At 32.5% G+C, this 15,024-nt stretch overlaps 1 protein-coding gene across 2 annotated transcripts in view; it reads right to left on the minus strand.

Annotated features, from left to right (window-relative positions):
* Positions 1–15,024, minus strand: part of lov (jim lovell) — a 437,315-nt gene that overhangs the window by 21,316 nt on the left and 400,975 nt on the right. For both annotated transcript variants that reach the window (XM_069843710.1, XM_069843711.1), the window contains 2 exons: positions 8,455–8,641; positions 4,184–4,355 (listed from right to left, as the gene is read on the minus strand). In XM_069843710.1, the coding sequence (XP_069699811.1) occupies positions 4,184–4,355; positions 8,455–8,612 (330 nt within the window). In that variant the 5' untranslated portion in view covers positions 8,613–8,641. The remainder of the gene's footprint in view (positions 1–4,183; positions 4,356–8,454; positions 8,642–15,024) is intronic.

The raw sequence follows: 15,024 nt of genomic DNA on the forward strand, positions 1-15,024 counted from the left end.
TCTTCATTGGTTAAAATTCTTCAAATGTGATTAAGGTATTGTTTTGTACAAAAAATTGTCCTCAAGATTCTACATTCAAATATTTTCAATTTAACTTCATCTTGTTTGGTGAATGTCCACCTTTCACTTCGCATGTTAGTGTTAAGATAACAGATTTGTAAATGTGTACTTTTGCTTTTCTAGAAACATTTTACTTCTTAAAATACTGAGAAAATAACATCTGTAAGAGCTTGAGTCCTTGTTTTGATTTCAGTTTTAACATCCTGTTAGATGTGAATGTACACTTAGCGACAAAAAGAATGGGCCGACTCTTGGTCGATAGAAATGTTAAGTTCTATCGCGTGGTTCACTCGTGTAAACATAACCCACTGTAAGGCATTGCTGTGGTGTCTCTTCATTGAAAGTAATCCGTCCATAACGCAGTAAACCTTACGAGCAGGATGTGGCCCAGTGGTAAGAAATCTGACATCCGTATAAGAGGTTGTGAGTTCGCCTCCCGGTACGGTAAAATTATTATTTTTTAATTTTAATTTTTACTTAATTTATTAGTTTAAATGTGAAATGGCATTTGTTAACAAACTTCGTTACGCCTGCCTTGTAAAAATATTATTGCCCATCACCTGTGGACTATTAATAGACGTATCCTGGCCTGTATAAACAGAAATACTTGTTTCACATCCTAAAAAAACCGGACGCATATCAAACACAAATAAATAATTAAATTAACAAAAACGAACAATTTGTTAATATATTAGCAAAAAAGGCCTGTGGAGGGGACTAGTATCTCGTCCACAAACCACCTGCTTCAGCAACTGCCCTCATTCTGCGCGGCATGGAGTCCACAAGATTATATAACAGGTCTAAATTCTTGGCCATCTCCTCCCACACATCTAGAACTCTGTCCCACAATTCCTCAGGTGTCCGAACGGGTGGTTTTCTGCCCAATTAGAGCGTAGGATCCTTTTGACTGCAGCCCACAAATTTTGAATCGGATTCATATCTGGTGATTATCTGGTGACTATCGTTGCTATTGGAGACAATTACCTCGTCAGGGAAAATTACATTTCTCCAATCGAAGTCCTGTCGGAGAGTAGCATACGCAGAATGCTACTGAAGACAATTACCTGGTCGGAGAAAATGACATTTCTCCAATCAAAGTCCTGTCTGAGAGTAGCATACGCAGAATAACCTATACGAACCAGGCAATGAGTTATTGTTTCTGTGGCATCTTCAAGCATAATGACTAGACATAACGTTGTATTAACAGATAGCAGTATTGCTTGAAAGAGAGAGGGAGGTTTATTATTTATTAGAGTTTGGACATATTCTAAGAGATATCGCCACATAATTATAGCTTTGCGAGACACATACGATGGCAAATTTGTAATTAAAAAAAATAAGATTCAGGGAGATTCGAACCTTGAGCTGTAATATCAACTTGTTTAACAGACCAATGCCATAATGACTTACACTACTGTGACTGTTAATATAGGTTCGGCATAATACGTGGTTTTCCTGTTCATATTCACTCCGGTTGATTTTGTATTTATCAATTTTACTATTTTTTCACTCTTCAAGGGTCCTGATATATCTAGAATCAACCCACCATTCGATTTTATTACATAATTTAGACTCAAACAAAATACAGCAAATTTAAATGGTTTAATTATGTGTTACCTAGTGAACTACGGCTTTGACGAGACGAGCATGCGCAATGTTATGTCTCTGGAACTTAGAAATTGTCGGCCGGCCCATTCTTTTTGCCGCTAAGTGTACTTCTCAAATATTTAAAATTATCTACAACTTCGAATGTATGTGTGTTTAGTTGTAACTCTTTAATAGTACTTGGCTGTCTTGATATTACCAAATATTTTGTTTTGTCATTATTTATTTTAAGTTCTATTAATGCTATTGATTCGTTTAAAGCTGTCATTAAGACTTTTATTTAATTCTTTGATTCACCTAGCAACACAGTATCATTAGCATAAGCTAAAATATTTGTTTTACTTTCTAGCTTTATCCTGCAATTTGTTGCTCTAATTTGCGTTACTATTTTCTCAACCAGCAGATTAAAGAAGGCTGGGGGAAAGAGCCTGAAGTTACATGAGTATTCTATGAAAAATTATTCTTTATTTTTACTTTAAAACTGACATTTGTGGTAAATATTTTGACAAATTTATAAGTTTCTCGGAATACCAAATTCCTTCATGCAGTATCAGTGATAATCTCTGTAAAGAAAAAAGGCTGTTATAAAAATAGACATGATTTTCAGAAAGGGAAGTCTTCTAAGAACAAGTAAATTAAATTAAGCTAAATATATTAATATACATTAAATTATTAATTCATATTTATTTATTTGTAATTTTTTATAATTATTATACCATTTTGTTTTAAATTTATTATCATTATTTGATAAATGTATTATATCCATCACACCATTATATAATTAAAATTTCAAAGAATTATAATTCCCCACCACAATATAATGATCAGAATTTGCAAAACTATGATGATGAAGAAGAAAAGAGATATGAAGAGGTGAAGAACAGAAAGAGATGAATAAAAGAGTGGAGGAAAAAGAGAATACAGAGAAGAAGAGAGGGAAGAGGAGAAAGTGGACGGAGAGTAAGGAGAGGAAGAAAGAGGAGAAGGAGAAGGTGAAGATTGGGAGAAGGAGAGGAGAGTAAAAGACAGTGATGGAAGGGAAGGGAAAAGAAGAGAGGAAAAAAGGAAAAAAAATGACGAAGGAAAAGGAGATGAATAAAAACGTGAAGTTGAAGAAAATAGGACAGTCAGAAAAGGAAATAAAGAAGGAAGAGAGGAAGGAAAAGAAAAGATCGAGGCAGAAGAAAAAATGAAAGAAGAGGGAGGAAGAGGTGGAAGAAATGAAAATGATAATGAATGGTATGAAAATTAATTCCAAGATGCAATTACTTCAGTTGTTTTATTTGCAAAGTTGTGTATCATATTAATAATCCGTGGCTCCACAGCCCTTGAAGGGCCCAGATCAACCAGCCGGCTGCTGGCTTCACGTTCACATGCCTAAACATAGGTTGACGATCATCCAACCAGAATGGAGGTATCGTGTGGTTAGCACGATGATCCCCCCAGCCGTTATAGCTGCCTTTCGCAACCGGATTTCGCTGCCTATCGTAGCTCCTCAAGTGTATCATGATACTGGGTGGGCACCAGTCCCATACACTGATCGAAATTTCTTGAGAAAATTTCTTCTGCCATGAGGATTCGAACCAACGCGCATTTCATAATGCAAGTCCTAGGCAGGATGCCTTAGACCACAATGCCACAGCACGAGACTTTATATCATATTATTAGATGTAATTATGATTTGAACAATACGAGAAATGGCATTGTTCAGTAGAAATTGAGGAAGAATGTGATAACTGCAGTCATTATGATTGCTTTTTGAGGATCAAACAACAGATCTGAAATACCGTTACTATTCAATAAGTGTTAAGAATTTATTGATATTTCAGATACATTTCTATACTTACATCACTTCATCTACCGTATTTGCTCGCGTAATTTGCGCACATTTTAATTAACTTTGGCCACTGAAAAATTGGGGTGCGTAAAATATGCGGATTTTTCAAATAAGAGGTCCTGTTCTGAGTTTATCTCAATTAGTATATGTATAGGTAAGTATTTACGGTATAGCTAATTTTCTATAGGCCTACTGGTAACTTGTCTCTACCAAGGACAAGCATTGTTAAAGTAGCGGGACTTTGGGGTTTCTTTCTGAAGCAGGTACTTCAGTTGCTGGTGAATCCCTACTACACTGAAAAAAATATGTACGTAAAATGTGTGCGCAAAATACACGGATCAAAAATAAAGTTCAAAATAATCCCTTAAAAAGTAGGGTGCGCAAAATACGCGGGGGCGCAAATTACGCGAGCAAATACGGTACTAGCAGCTTTTTTATTGATAGTTTCATCCTGAAATAATTTGCTTTTAAAGAATTAGATAATATTGCCGTAGTTAAAATGCAAACTATCATAATGATTCCAAGATCTACACATCTACTACAAATTGTGAGCTTCAAGGTTCAACTCGAAGTCATACGAGTTCATAATTCAATATTTAATTCTATAAAAATACCACCATATCACTTTGACTGAACTGCAGTTCTATATCATGTCCAGAAAGGTAGGATTATTTTATTTACCTGAAGGGATTCAGCAGCTTTTATTAGAGATGATAATTGTTCTTGTACAACACTGATTTCTCCTTTGTACATAAAATCCACAATTGCTTGTACTTCCCAACCCCTGAGGTCTTTTAAAACAATGACTGGATGCTTGCAAGGGTTTTCTGAAAATATCCTCTGGAAGTAAGGACTGAAAGAGAAATAAATACTTATTAAACGCTTTTTCTGTAGGATCAAAAAGTAATCATAAACATTTATGAAAATAAAGCAACAATAGTAATTTATGTAACTACTGTAGTGTATAATCTTGGTAATTATGGCACAAGTGAATGTTTTGCACATGAGCGTAAGTGAGAGCGCTAATTTTCACGAGTGTTTATAATGAAGATTATACACGTGTTACATGCAACGTTTTATGCTTTTCTAGCATTAATATATGTAAAAAAAACTATAAATTTATAAAATGTAATGTTGTGACGTAGTATAGGATATGACGTAATATATTGCACGGTTTTCAAGACAATGTCAGTTTGTTGTTGTTTTGAAGCTTTTTCTTACAGGTACGTTGTATAAAATTGTATTAAAGTGGAATACTAGTTGCTAGGTAACCTTTTCTGGCACCAGTGCCAGAATTAGGCCAATAGTGCACAATTTTCTCGCGGTATATGGCATTCAAATCATTCTAACAAATCTGATGATACTACTATCCCTTGCTTAACAGCAAATGAACATATACGCTACTTTAGGAGTAAATTTTTCTGACGTTTTGTATATTCGATTCCCTAACCATTTCAAATGCAAATCATTTTACCTTTTAGGTGTGTTTAGAAATTGTATATAAGTTTTTTAACTTTTTCGCCATGTCTTCTACTGAGAGAACTGATTAATGATTTTGCATGTTCATTTTCTTCAAAACATTGCATTCGCTCAAATTTGCTGCTCTACACTGTAGCCTACTTAACCTATTGATAAATTCTCCTCTGTATATAGGCCTATATGAGAAATATGTCATACTGCTCATACGCAAACAAGATTACCCTTAACTATGGCTATATAATGATTTAGGTACAGCGGAAAATTATTAATTCGATGCTGAATAATTCAAACTGGCATTATTCCCCTCCAAAAAAAAAAAAACTTTAACATTACATTGTAACATATGATTGAAAAAAAATTAGTATGGTAGCTACGAATTATAAAAACTAGAATAGATAAACCTAACTGAATTATGATTAAAAATATAATAGTTATATCTGCTATTAATAATTCTTATCCATCAAATTCCCTTTTAAATTAACGTTAAAATTGAATACAGCGAATTTTCAAAAGGAACATTTCGATAATATTTGAAATTAATTTACATACTTAGCTAGTAAAAATAAATGCGTAGTCATTATAATTATTTTTTTTTGTATCTGACCATGAATTTAATTCCTAGAGATGCACAGAGAATTTTACATTGTGTGTACATAGAATCTTAATTAAGCACTTTTAAGAATTTCACATATTCTGGTAGGTAGGCTATACAACGAAAGAAAAGGGCGGAATTATCCAGCGAAGTTGTTTACAAATATATGTTATGAATTGAGTCCATCATCAAGTGGCATTATTTAAAAACAAAGAAAAGTAAAAGTTACATACTTCTTAAAAGAGGGTTTGAATTTTATTTTACTGTGGTGGTTTAATGTATGAGAGAATATTATCTGCCCTTTCTTCTATTATTAATAATGCTAAGGTAACAATTCCATGTTAATTACGAAAGTGATTTTCATGAAAATTGGTTAAAATTTGAATTATGGATAATTCAATTTTTTTATAATGGAGTTCGAATTAAAGAAATTTCAGTGTATAACTTTTCTAATTTATTATTATTGATTTTAATTACTCCAAGAAAATTTCGAAATTATTGCTAGTAACAATATAATACATAGAGTGATTCAGAAAAAGCGTGCAAAAATTAAACAGGAAATAGCAGATGCTTTGCAGAATATTATGAGATGGGATCTGCTATGTCAGATTAAGGAGATATGTGCTTGAACTTGTCTACCTCTACCACTTAATGTTTTCTATAGTATCTACATTTATTATTTATATTTATTTAAACTTATTCTTTACATTCATTTACATCTTAAAATTATTTTCATACCATTTACAAATCTGATTTAACAATTTAACTTACGATTTTATATCTCACAAGTGCTCAAAATGACGGCCACCAACATTTAGCATTTACATTTAGAATTTGCATTTAAATTTACATGTATTATTTACATATAGGAATCATGTTTTGTTTATTGACTTGTCATCCACAAGATGGTTTTATCTATCGTATTTACATTGTCACATTACATAACTTGGTATGGGTCAACAGCCCCTTTCATACCATTCGGAGAATTAATCCCTGTACGTACAGTACGTTGTTAACTCAGATTTGTAAATTATATAAAATAATTTGAAAATATAAATAAATATAAATAATAAATAATAATTTAAAAATACAAATAAATATACGGTATATAATTGTAAATAAATGTAAATAATAGGTGTAAATAAATGTAGGCCTAATCTGACTTCGCAGATTCTAAGTTCCCTATCTTTTTCTTAATTGGTTTATTTTACGACTCTTTATGGTTACCTAGCGTCTGAGTAAAATGAAGATGATATTGCCAGTGAAATGAATCCAAGGTCCAGCACCTGAAGTTACCCAGCATTTGCTCTTAATGGGTTGAGGGGAAAACTTTGGAGAAAAACCTCAATCAGGTAACTTGTCGCAACCAGGATTTGAACCCAGTCCCACTTGTTTCACGGTCAGGGTCCACACCTGTGGAGTAACGGTTAGCGCGTCTGGCCGCGAAACCAGGTGGCCCGGATTCGAATCCCGGATGGAGCAAGTTACCTGGTTGAGGTTTTTTCCGGGGTTTTTCCTCAACCCAATTTGAGCAAATACTGGGTAACTTTCGGTGCTGGATCCCGGACTCATTTCACCGGCGTTATCACCTTCATTTCATTCAGACGCTAATAACCTGATATCTTGATACAGCGTCGTAAAATAATCTACCTTCACGGTCAGACATGCTAACCGTTACTCCACAGCGGTGACCTCCATATCTCAAAATGGTCTGTATAGCATCCCCTATTTCCTGTTTAATTTTTGCACGCGAGTTTTTTAAAATATGATTTGTTTACACTCAAGTAAAATACGAAGCTTCATCTATATCCATTGTAACTATGTAATAAAATTGTATTTAGGAATAAATGCAGTCGAATTTCCGGAATTCGAATTTCTTTATCTTGAATTCTCGATATTGCGATGTAATTTTAATTTCCCGGAGACCTCGTATGTAATAAAATTTGTTATGTTCTGTTGTTCGAATTTTTCGATATCTCGAATATTTCATACACCAAACATAAGACTCTACCATTAACTCGAAATTCGGGTGAAAATGTTCAATAATGTACAACTGAACGAATTAGATGAAGCACCGTCACTTCAACGAGCGTTATAATTACTGTTTTTCATTCAATTGAAACGTCCACAAGACGTAAACAATATCATTCCTCCTCTAGCATAACCTGAGGACAGAATTTAAAGCAGTTTCTTTTGCCAGCAATCAGAACTAATCCTACTTCTGTCTTTCATTCAATACAGTTCAATAACAGTACAATAACTGCAGTGTACACAATGAGACCCACCACTGCAGGGCGATGAGAACGACATGTCCTGGTCATTATTCTTTCAGAGCGATTTTCTTTTAATATTATCTCTGAAGTTGTCTTGTGTTGATAAAACGATAAAATCGTTAAACTGAAAAACAGAGATGCGGTCTACAGACATTCTTTGAATCCCACTGTTCGAAATTTATTTATGTTATCTATGTAAATTTTAGTATAAAATTTGCAACTTCAATGGGACAATTTTGGCTAATGCAGTATCTGCAACGGATTTATAGTAGTAATATGAGAAGTTGAAACATTTTCGATTAGTTCAGTCCATTTGAAGTAGAAAGAAAATGTACATGCCAACACTAATTGATTAATATGAAATTGATCGAATAAGTACTGGCTTTTATTTATAACATTAAAATCTTAGTTGTATAACATAGCAGCAATTAGTTAGAGTACAGTATTTATGGATCAGTAATAAAATAGAGACGATTTTGGCATATTTTCTGTATCTCGAATTTTCGATAACTCGAAACATTCATTATCCGCTTCCGAAAGCACTTCGAAATATCGAAGTTTTATTACCTCCGTAAAATATATATTTCATTAATATATGAATGACTGACCTGCAGGCAGAGAGGACCACTTTGTGCGCTCGTACACTGGTCTCTTCACATACTAATGTGACGTCCACCAACGTCTCACTCTGTAGCAAAGTGTCAAATGCATTTAGGATATGGTTTTGGTGATTGTTCCATCGCAGGCTGTAATGTGGAGTCGCCATGTCCTCTTTCAGCACTAGTACCCACCAGCCTGCAATAAAAAAACAAAACATTTAATTTTCTGTCACTGCTCATCGATGTATCATCCGCTTATTCAAAATAAACATAAATAGTTCACTGGCAAATATTTATAAATGAATTCCTTTCCACCTTTTATGTATTACCTTTTCTTCAATATTAAATTTATAGTCACTTGTTTTGTGCCACTTTTTCGTTATGAATATTCACAAACAACGTGTTAAACTACCGAGATAGAATGTAGAATGTTTTATTTTCGCTGGCCATGAGGCCTTCCTTAATCAATACAGTAATGACATAATGCATACTTAAAATAAATATTTACAATAGCCACCCTACCCCATTATCTCCTAGCCTAGTTGCCTCATAAGTGGTGCCTTCTTGATATCAATTGTGAGGTTCAGACCAATCTTCGGACAGTTGACTAAACAACAACGAAGATTCTACGGCCAATAACTGTGAGTTAAAATTTAAAGACTAGTATATGTTTATTTAATTAGATCTATTTAAGAGACAAATCCTATCCGAAAAAGTCATAAATTAATTTGTTAATTTATTTGGTGCAGTTCAATTTATATGCAATATATAAATAATTATAATTGAGTTCGCTAGTTAGTTAAATGATGCAAATTAATTTAATAGTAGTTTATTGCAACTATGATATAGGGATCAAAATCTAAATATAGGCCTATTGATATAATGGGAATAATGTTGAATGTAATGGAATTTAGCCAGTAGAGGTTTTATATTCTACTTAAATAAATACATTTTATTAATTAATAAATAATAATAATAATAATAATAATAATAATAATAATAATAATAATAATAATAATAATAATAAAAATAATAATATAATAGACAGTTGTTAGTTTAAGTACAAGTAGCAAATATTAATATAAGATACCTTGCAATAGAAATTAAACATGCAAAAGAAAGTGTTCTTCAGCTGTTTTGGTAGACATGAATTAATAGTAATAATAATAATAATAATAATAATAATAATAATAATAATAATAATAATAATGTTTTATTTTTCCTGGCAGAGTTAAAGCCATCAGACCTTCTCTTCCACTCAACCAGGATCAAATCACATAAAGAAAAATACATATAATGAATAAATTATTTGTTTTATTTTTCTTTTTACTTCAGTATGCTTTCCGGTTCTAAAATACTTAAAACTTATGTTTAAATAAACAAGAATAAATAATAATTTAGTTCTCATGCACAACATCAGTTCATTATGAAGCGTGTAGTTTCGGACATTGTTAGGTTTCGCAAATTTGAAATATGCGCTTCAAAACATAGAACATTTCCAATCCGTATTAAGACAAAAATGAAAACATGCCGTAATAAATCTGAAAATGAGAAACAGATTTAAAACGCACAGAGTTTCAACACGCTTTTTCACCCCCTGAAAAAGTCACAACTCAAATTATTGTCCTCACACAAAAATGCTGTTTGTTGATAATATAGAACATGAGTTCTGTATTTATTTCTTTCTCTCTCTCTTTTTTTTTTAGTAAATAAGTTACCTGAAATATAATTTCATAAATATATCTTTTATCGTCGTTCTAATTCCAATACCACACATCTTAAAAAAAAAAGCAACTTTTTTAGGGAAAAGAAAAAAATGTTTATTTCGTATCCTAATATTAACTAAACTGCAATCTGAGTTTTACTTAAATCAATTATTGATTACAAAATTGAGTATAATTATTGTGAGAAATATAGAAAATAAAACACAAATACCACGTAATGAAATTTGTGTAAAAATTCAGATAGGTGGTACTGGAATTAGAACGACATGCTATAAATAAATTAATAAAAATTAATTGAAATACTTACATACTTACAAATGGATTTTAAGGAATCCGGAGATTCATTGCCGTCCTCACATAAGCCCGTCATTGGTCCCTATTCTGAGCAAGATTAATCTGGTCTCTACCATCATATCCCACCTCTCTCAAATCCATTTTTATATTATCTTCTCATCTACGTATCGTCCTCTCCAAAGGTTTTTTTCCCTCCGGCCCCCCAACTAACACTTTATATGCATTTCTGGATTCGCTCATACGTGCTACATGCCCTGCCTATCTCAAACGTATGGATTTAATATTCCTAATTATGTCAGGTGAGGAACACAATGCGTGCAGTTCTACGCTGTGCTACTTCCTCCATTCTCCTGTAACTTCGTCCCTCTTAGCCTCAAATATTTTCCTAAGCACCATATTCTCAAACACCCTTTAACCTAATTAATTTAAATATGTTATATAAAATTAATAAAATGGAAAACGCGTTACTTTAAAATTTAAACTTTACCGAAATTAAAAATCATAAGGAAGACTGTTACCTCTGTTAAAAAATGATTTATGACAAAAACCACGGGCACATGCGATGATAGTTAAGCAATAGGAGGTCGAGGACTGTGACAAGACTAGAGTGGATTAGATGGGAGAATAGCCAAGTAATGATAGTAATAATAATAATATTAATAATAATAATAATAATAATAATAATAATAATAATAATAATAATAATGGTTTATTTAACCTGACAAAGTTAAGGCCATACTGTCTTCTCTAACACTCTACCAGGAGTAAAACTGCAATACAAAAACACTACAAATTTACAAAGTAAAGTACACTACAAATTTACACACAAAACTGAAGTAGATAATCATAATATAACGTAAACAGGAAGTCAGTAGAAATCAGACATAATATATAACATAAAGAAAGAAAGGAAAATGCATAATAAAATGTGAACAGTAGTCAAAATAAATTATACATACAAAGTATAAAAATATAAGACAATAATAATAATAATAATAATAATAATAATAATAATTATAATAATAATAATAAATAGTGAAGTACAAAGCATGCAATGAACACAATATATTTTTAAGTACTGTACACACAGTAAGGAAAATTGTGATTATATATAGCTCAAGTTATCACATTAGGCCTATAGATATTATATATATATATACATACACACACACACACACACACACCATTATCGGGAAATATGATGAAAACAAAAAGATAAAATAAGTTAAATATCACTAGAATATAAAAAAATAGTGAATACGTAGAAACATGCAATACAACACTCGTCATAACAGTAAGAATTTTGCAACTCGTCATAAAATAATTTCTAATTTGGATTTGAAAGATTTCAAGGTTCGGCAGCCCTTGACTTCAGGCGAGAGAGAGTTCCAATGACGAGAGGTAGCAACAGTGTAAGATGAGGAATACAGAGATGATGTATGGAGTGGAATTTCTAGCGTTGTGATCGAGTATTGATATTATGATAGCGAGAGAGAGTATGAAAACGAATAAATAAGAGGGGGATGGAGTGTGCATAATTCGATATAAGAAAGCGAATGCAGATTTCTCCTCTCATGTAACCTATGCCATGATAACTTCTTGAAAGAAGGTGAGATATGATCATAGTTTCGAATATTGCAAATGAAGCGGACGCACGCGTTATGAACACGCTGTAGTTTCTGAGAGGAATCAATCCTGAGATCACTGAACAAAACGTCGCAATAATCGAAGTGAAGTAGAATGAGTGTCTGTACCAGCGTCTGTTTTAATTTAGATAGATAATGATACAATCTTTTTAGTGAGTGGAGAATAGTGAATGCCCTCTTACATGTATATTTACAGTATTATGTGTATCTCAATTGAGATTAGATTCGAAATGCACTCCGAGGTTTTTTACGGTACAGCTAAACGGGATGATTGTTTTATTCAGTTTCACAAGTGGAATATTCAGGTCGTTGACATCAGGAATTAATCTATGGTTCGCGAACAGAATAGCCTGTGATTTACATGCGTTTAGGTTGTCAAAATTGTTGCGACCAGGAAGAGATGGAGTCAAGATCTTCATTAAGACTATTAATGCTGTCATTTAGTACATCAGGACGGGCTAAAATATACAATTGAACGTCGTCATGTATTTGATATCTACAGTGCTTGAATTTATAAATTCAGTTTGTATAAATAGAGAAGAGCAAGGGGCCTAATATTGAACCCTGAGGAACTCCTGTGACAAGAGGTTGACGACTGTAGAAATTTTAAGTTAGATGACGGGACAACTAAATGATAGAAGTCTAAGGACTATGACAAATTTTGAGTGAGTTAGATGACGGGAAAGCTAAATGAGAGGAGTTTAGGGCTGTGACAAATTTTGAGTCGGTTATAGAGGAGGAGATAGTTAAGTGACAAATAAGTTAGCCTATATTACATCGTCACGTTTGCTACTCCAGTAGCAAAACAAAAACACTTTTATATCCTATAAATCTTAATTTTATTATTTTAAACATGATACTTCTAATAATCATAGTTTTTACGCAATTTTTCTATCCTAAAACGCCACGTATAAATCCGTCTCTTACAGAATCCCCCAAAAAAACCACTGACTCCGAACAAAATATCTGATTATCATAAAAACAAATTTAAATTTCACTTGCGCATTTCTTGTTTTGTGGATCATAAATACTACAACTAGGCCTACCTAGATTATTATCTGTACCTACTCTAAAATAGCCGGGTATAATGGCGATCAATTAATACGTTTTATCAATGTGGATAATGATAAAAAAATATTGTAGAAATTCTTTGAAATTCATCCTGAGCATATTAATCCAATTCCTAGCATCATATTCCACCTCCCTCAAATCCATTTTATATTATTCTCACAACAACGTCTCAGCCTTCCCTAATGTCTTTTTCCCTCAGGTCTTCCAACTAACACTCTATATACATTTCTAGATTAACTCATACGTGTCATACGCTCTGCCCATCTCAAACGTCTGGATTAAATGTTTCTAATCATGTTAGGTTAAGAATACAATGCGTGCAGTTCTGCGTTGTGTATCTTTCTCCATTCTCCTGTAACTTCATCCCTCTTAGCCCCAAATATTTTCCTAAGTTCCTTATTCTCGAACGCCCTTAACCTCTGTTCCTCTCTCAAAGTGAACCATACAGAGTAACCGGTAATGTAACTATTTTATAAATTCTAACTTTCAGCTTTTTGAAAGCAGACTAGATGACAAAAGCTTTTCAACCGAATAACAGGCATTTCCCATATTAATTCTGCGTTTAAATCCTTCTCGAGTGTGTTACTGTTTCTCCAAAGTACTTAAATTTTTCCACTTTTTCAAGGATACATTTCCAAATTTTATATTTCCATTTCGTACTATGTTCTGGCCGTGAGACATAATCATATACTTTGATTTTTCGGGATTTACTTCCAAATTATTTCCTTACTTGCTTCAAATGAAATTCCCGTGAATTTGAAAGACATGTTGGTTCAGAAAAGTGTGAATACAATTAATAATTATATATAATAAATTTTCAGTCAAATACACTTTTCAATTTGTGAGGTCAGATAACCTGTTACATCACAATATTTAATACGAAGTCACTAATATTTTCGACTTTAAAAAGTCATCTTCAGGTGCATGAGATGCAAACAATATTTAAAAAAAAAAGGTGATATTTTTTAAATATTGTTTGCATCTCATGCACCTGAAGATGACTTTTTAAAGTCGAAAATATTAGTGACTTCGTATTAAATATTGTGATGTAACAGATTATCTGACCTCACAAATTGAAAAGTGTATTTGACTGAAAATTTATTATATATAATTATTAATTGAAATTCCCGTGTTTTTCCTAAAAGTTTGTGGATTTTCTCATAAAATATTCACGTCAGCCGCATAAACAAGCAGTTGATGTAACTCATTCAATTCTAAACCCTCTCCGTTCTGATTACTACTAAAATTACTACGCCTTTACTGAAAACAGAGAGAAAGGTCGTAAGTTCAGAATTTATTAAACTTTCTGAAGAAGTGCAAACGGATTTTGAAAATAACATATCCATGGGAAAGTTTACTCCTTTTAATAGTCACTATAATGATTTCAGGTAATTTCAGAAATTTAGTAGCCCAATACTAATTTCTGAAATTATTTGAAAGCGTTATAATGACTTATAAATACCGGTAGTAAACTCTCTTAGGGCTATGTTATTTTCAAAATCCGTTTATACTACTTGAGAAGATTTAAATAAATTCTGAACTTATGACCTTTCTCTCGTTTTCAGCAGCCTAAAGGGAATTTTTCTGAAAATTAAATTAACCAGTTAAAAGGCACGAAGCTGTGCATTAAACATAAATGAAAAACAAAAACAGAAATAGCCGCAGGAAGGTTTACACCACAGCCTTCTATGTAATAATTCATCCTGCAATGTTAAATTGGGAGAGAACTGTCCCACGTCCCTGGACATAGAATCTATATCTTGAACAAAGACACAGCCAAGCTTATATCACCATTAATGTTATTTGAATATATACGCCTTTTCAAGATGTGACTATGAATTATC

Source organism: Periplaneta americana, chromosome 13 (genome assembly GCF_040183065.1).
Source record: "Periplaneta americana isolate PAMFEO1 chromosome 13, P.americana_PAMFEO1_priV1, whole genome shotgun sequence".
NCBI lineage: Eukaryota > Metazoa > Arthropoda > Insecta > Blattodea > Blattidae > Periplaneta > Periplaneta americana.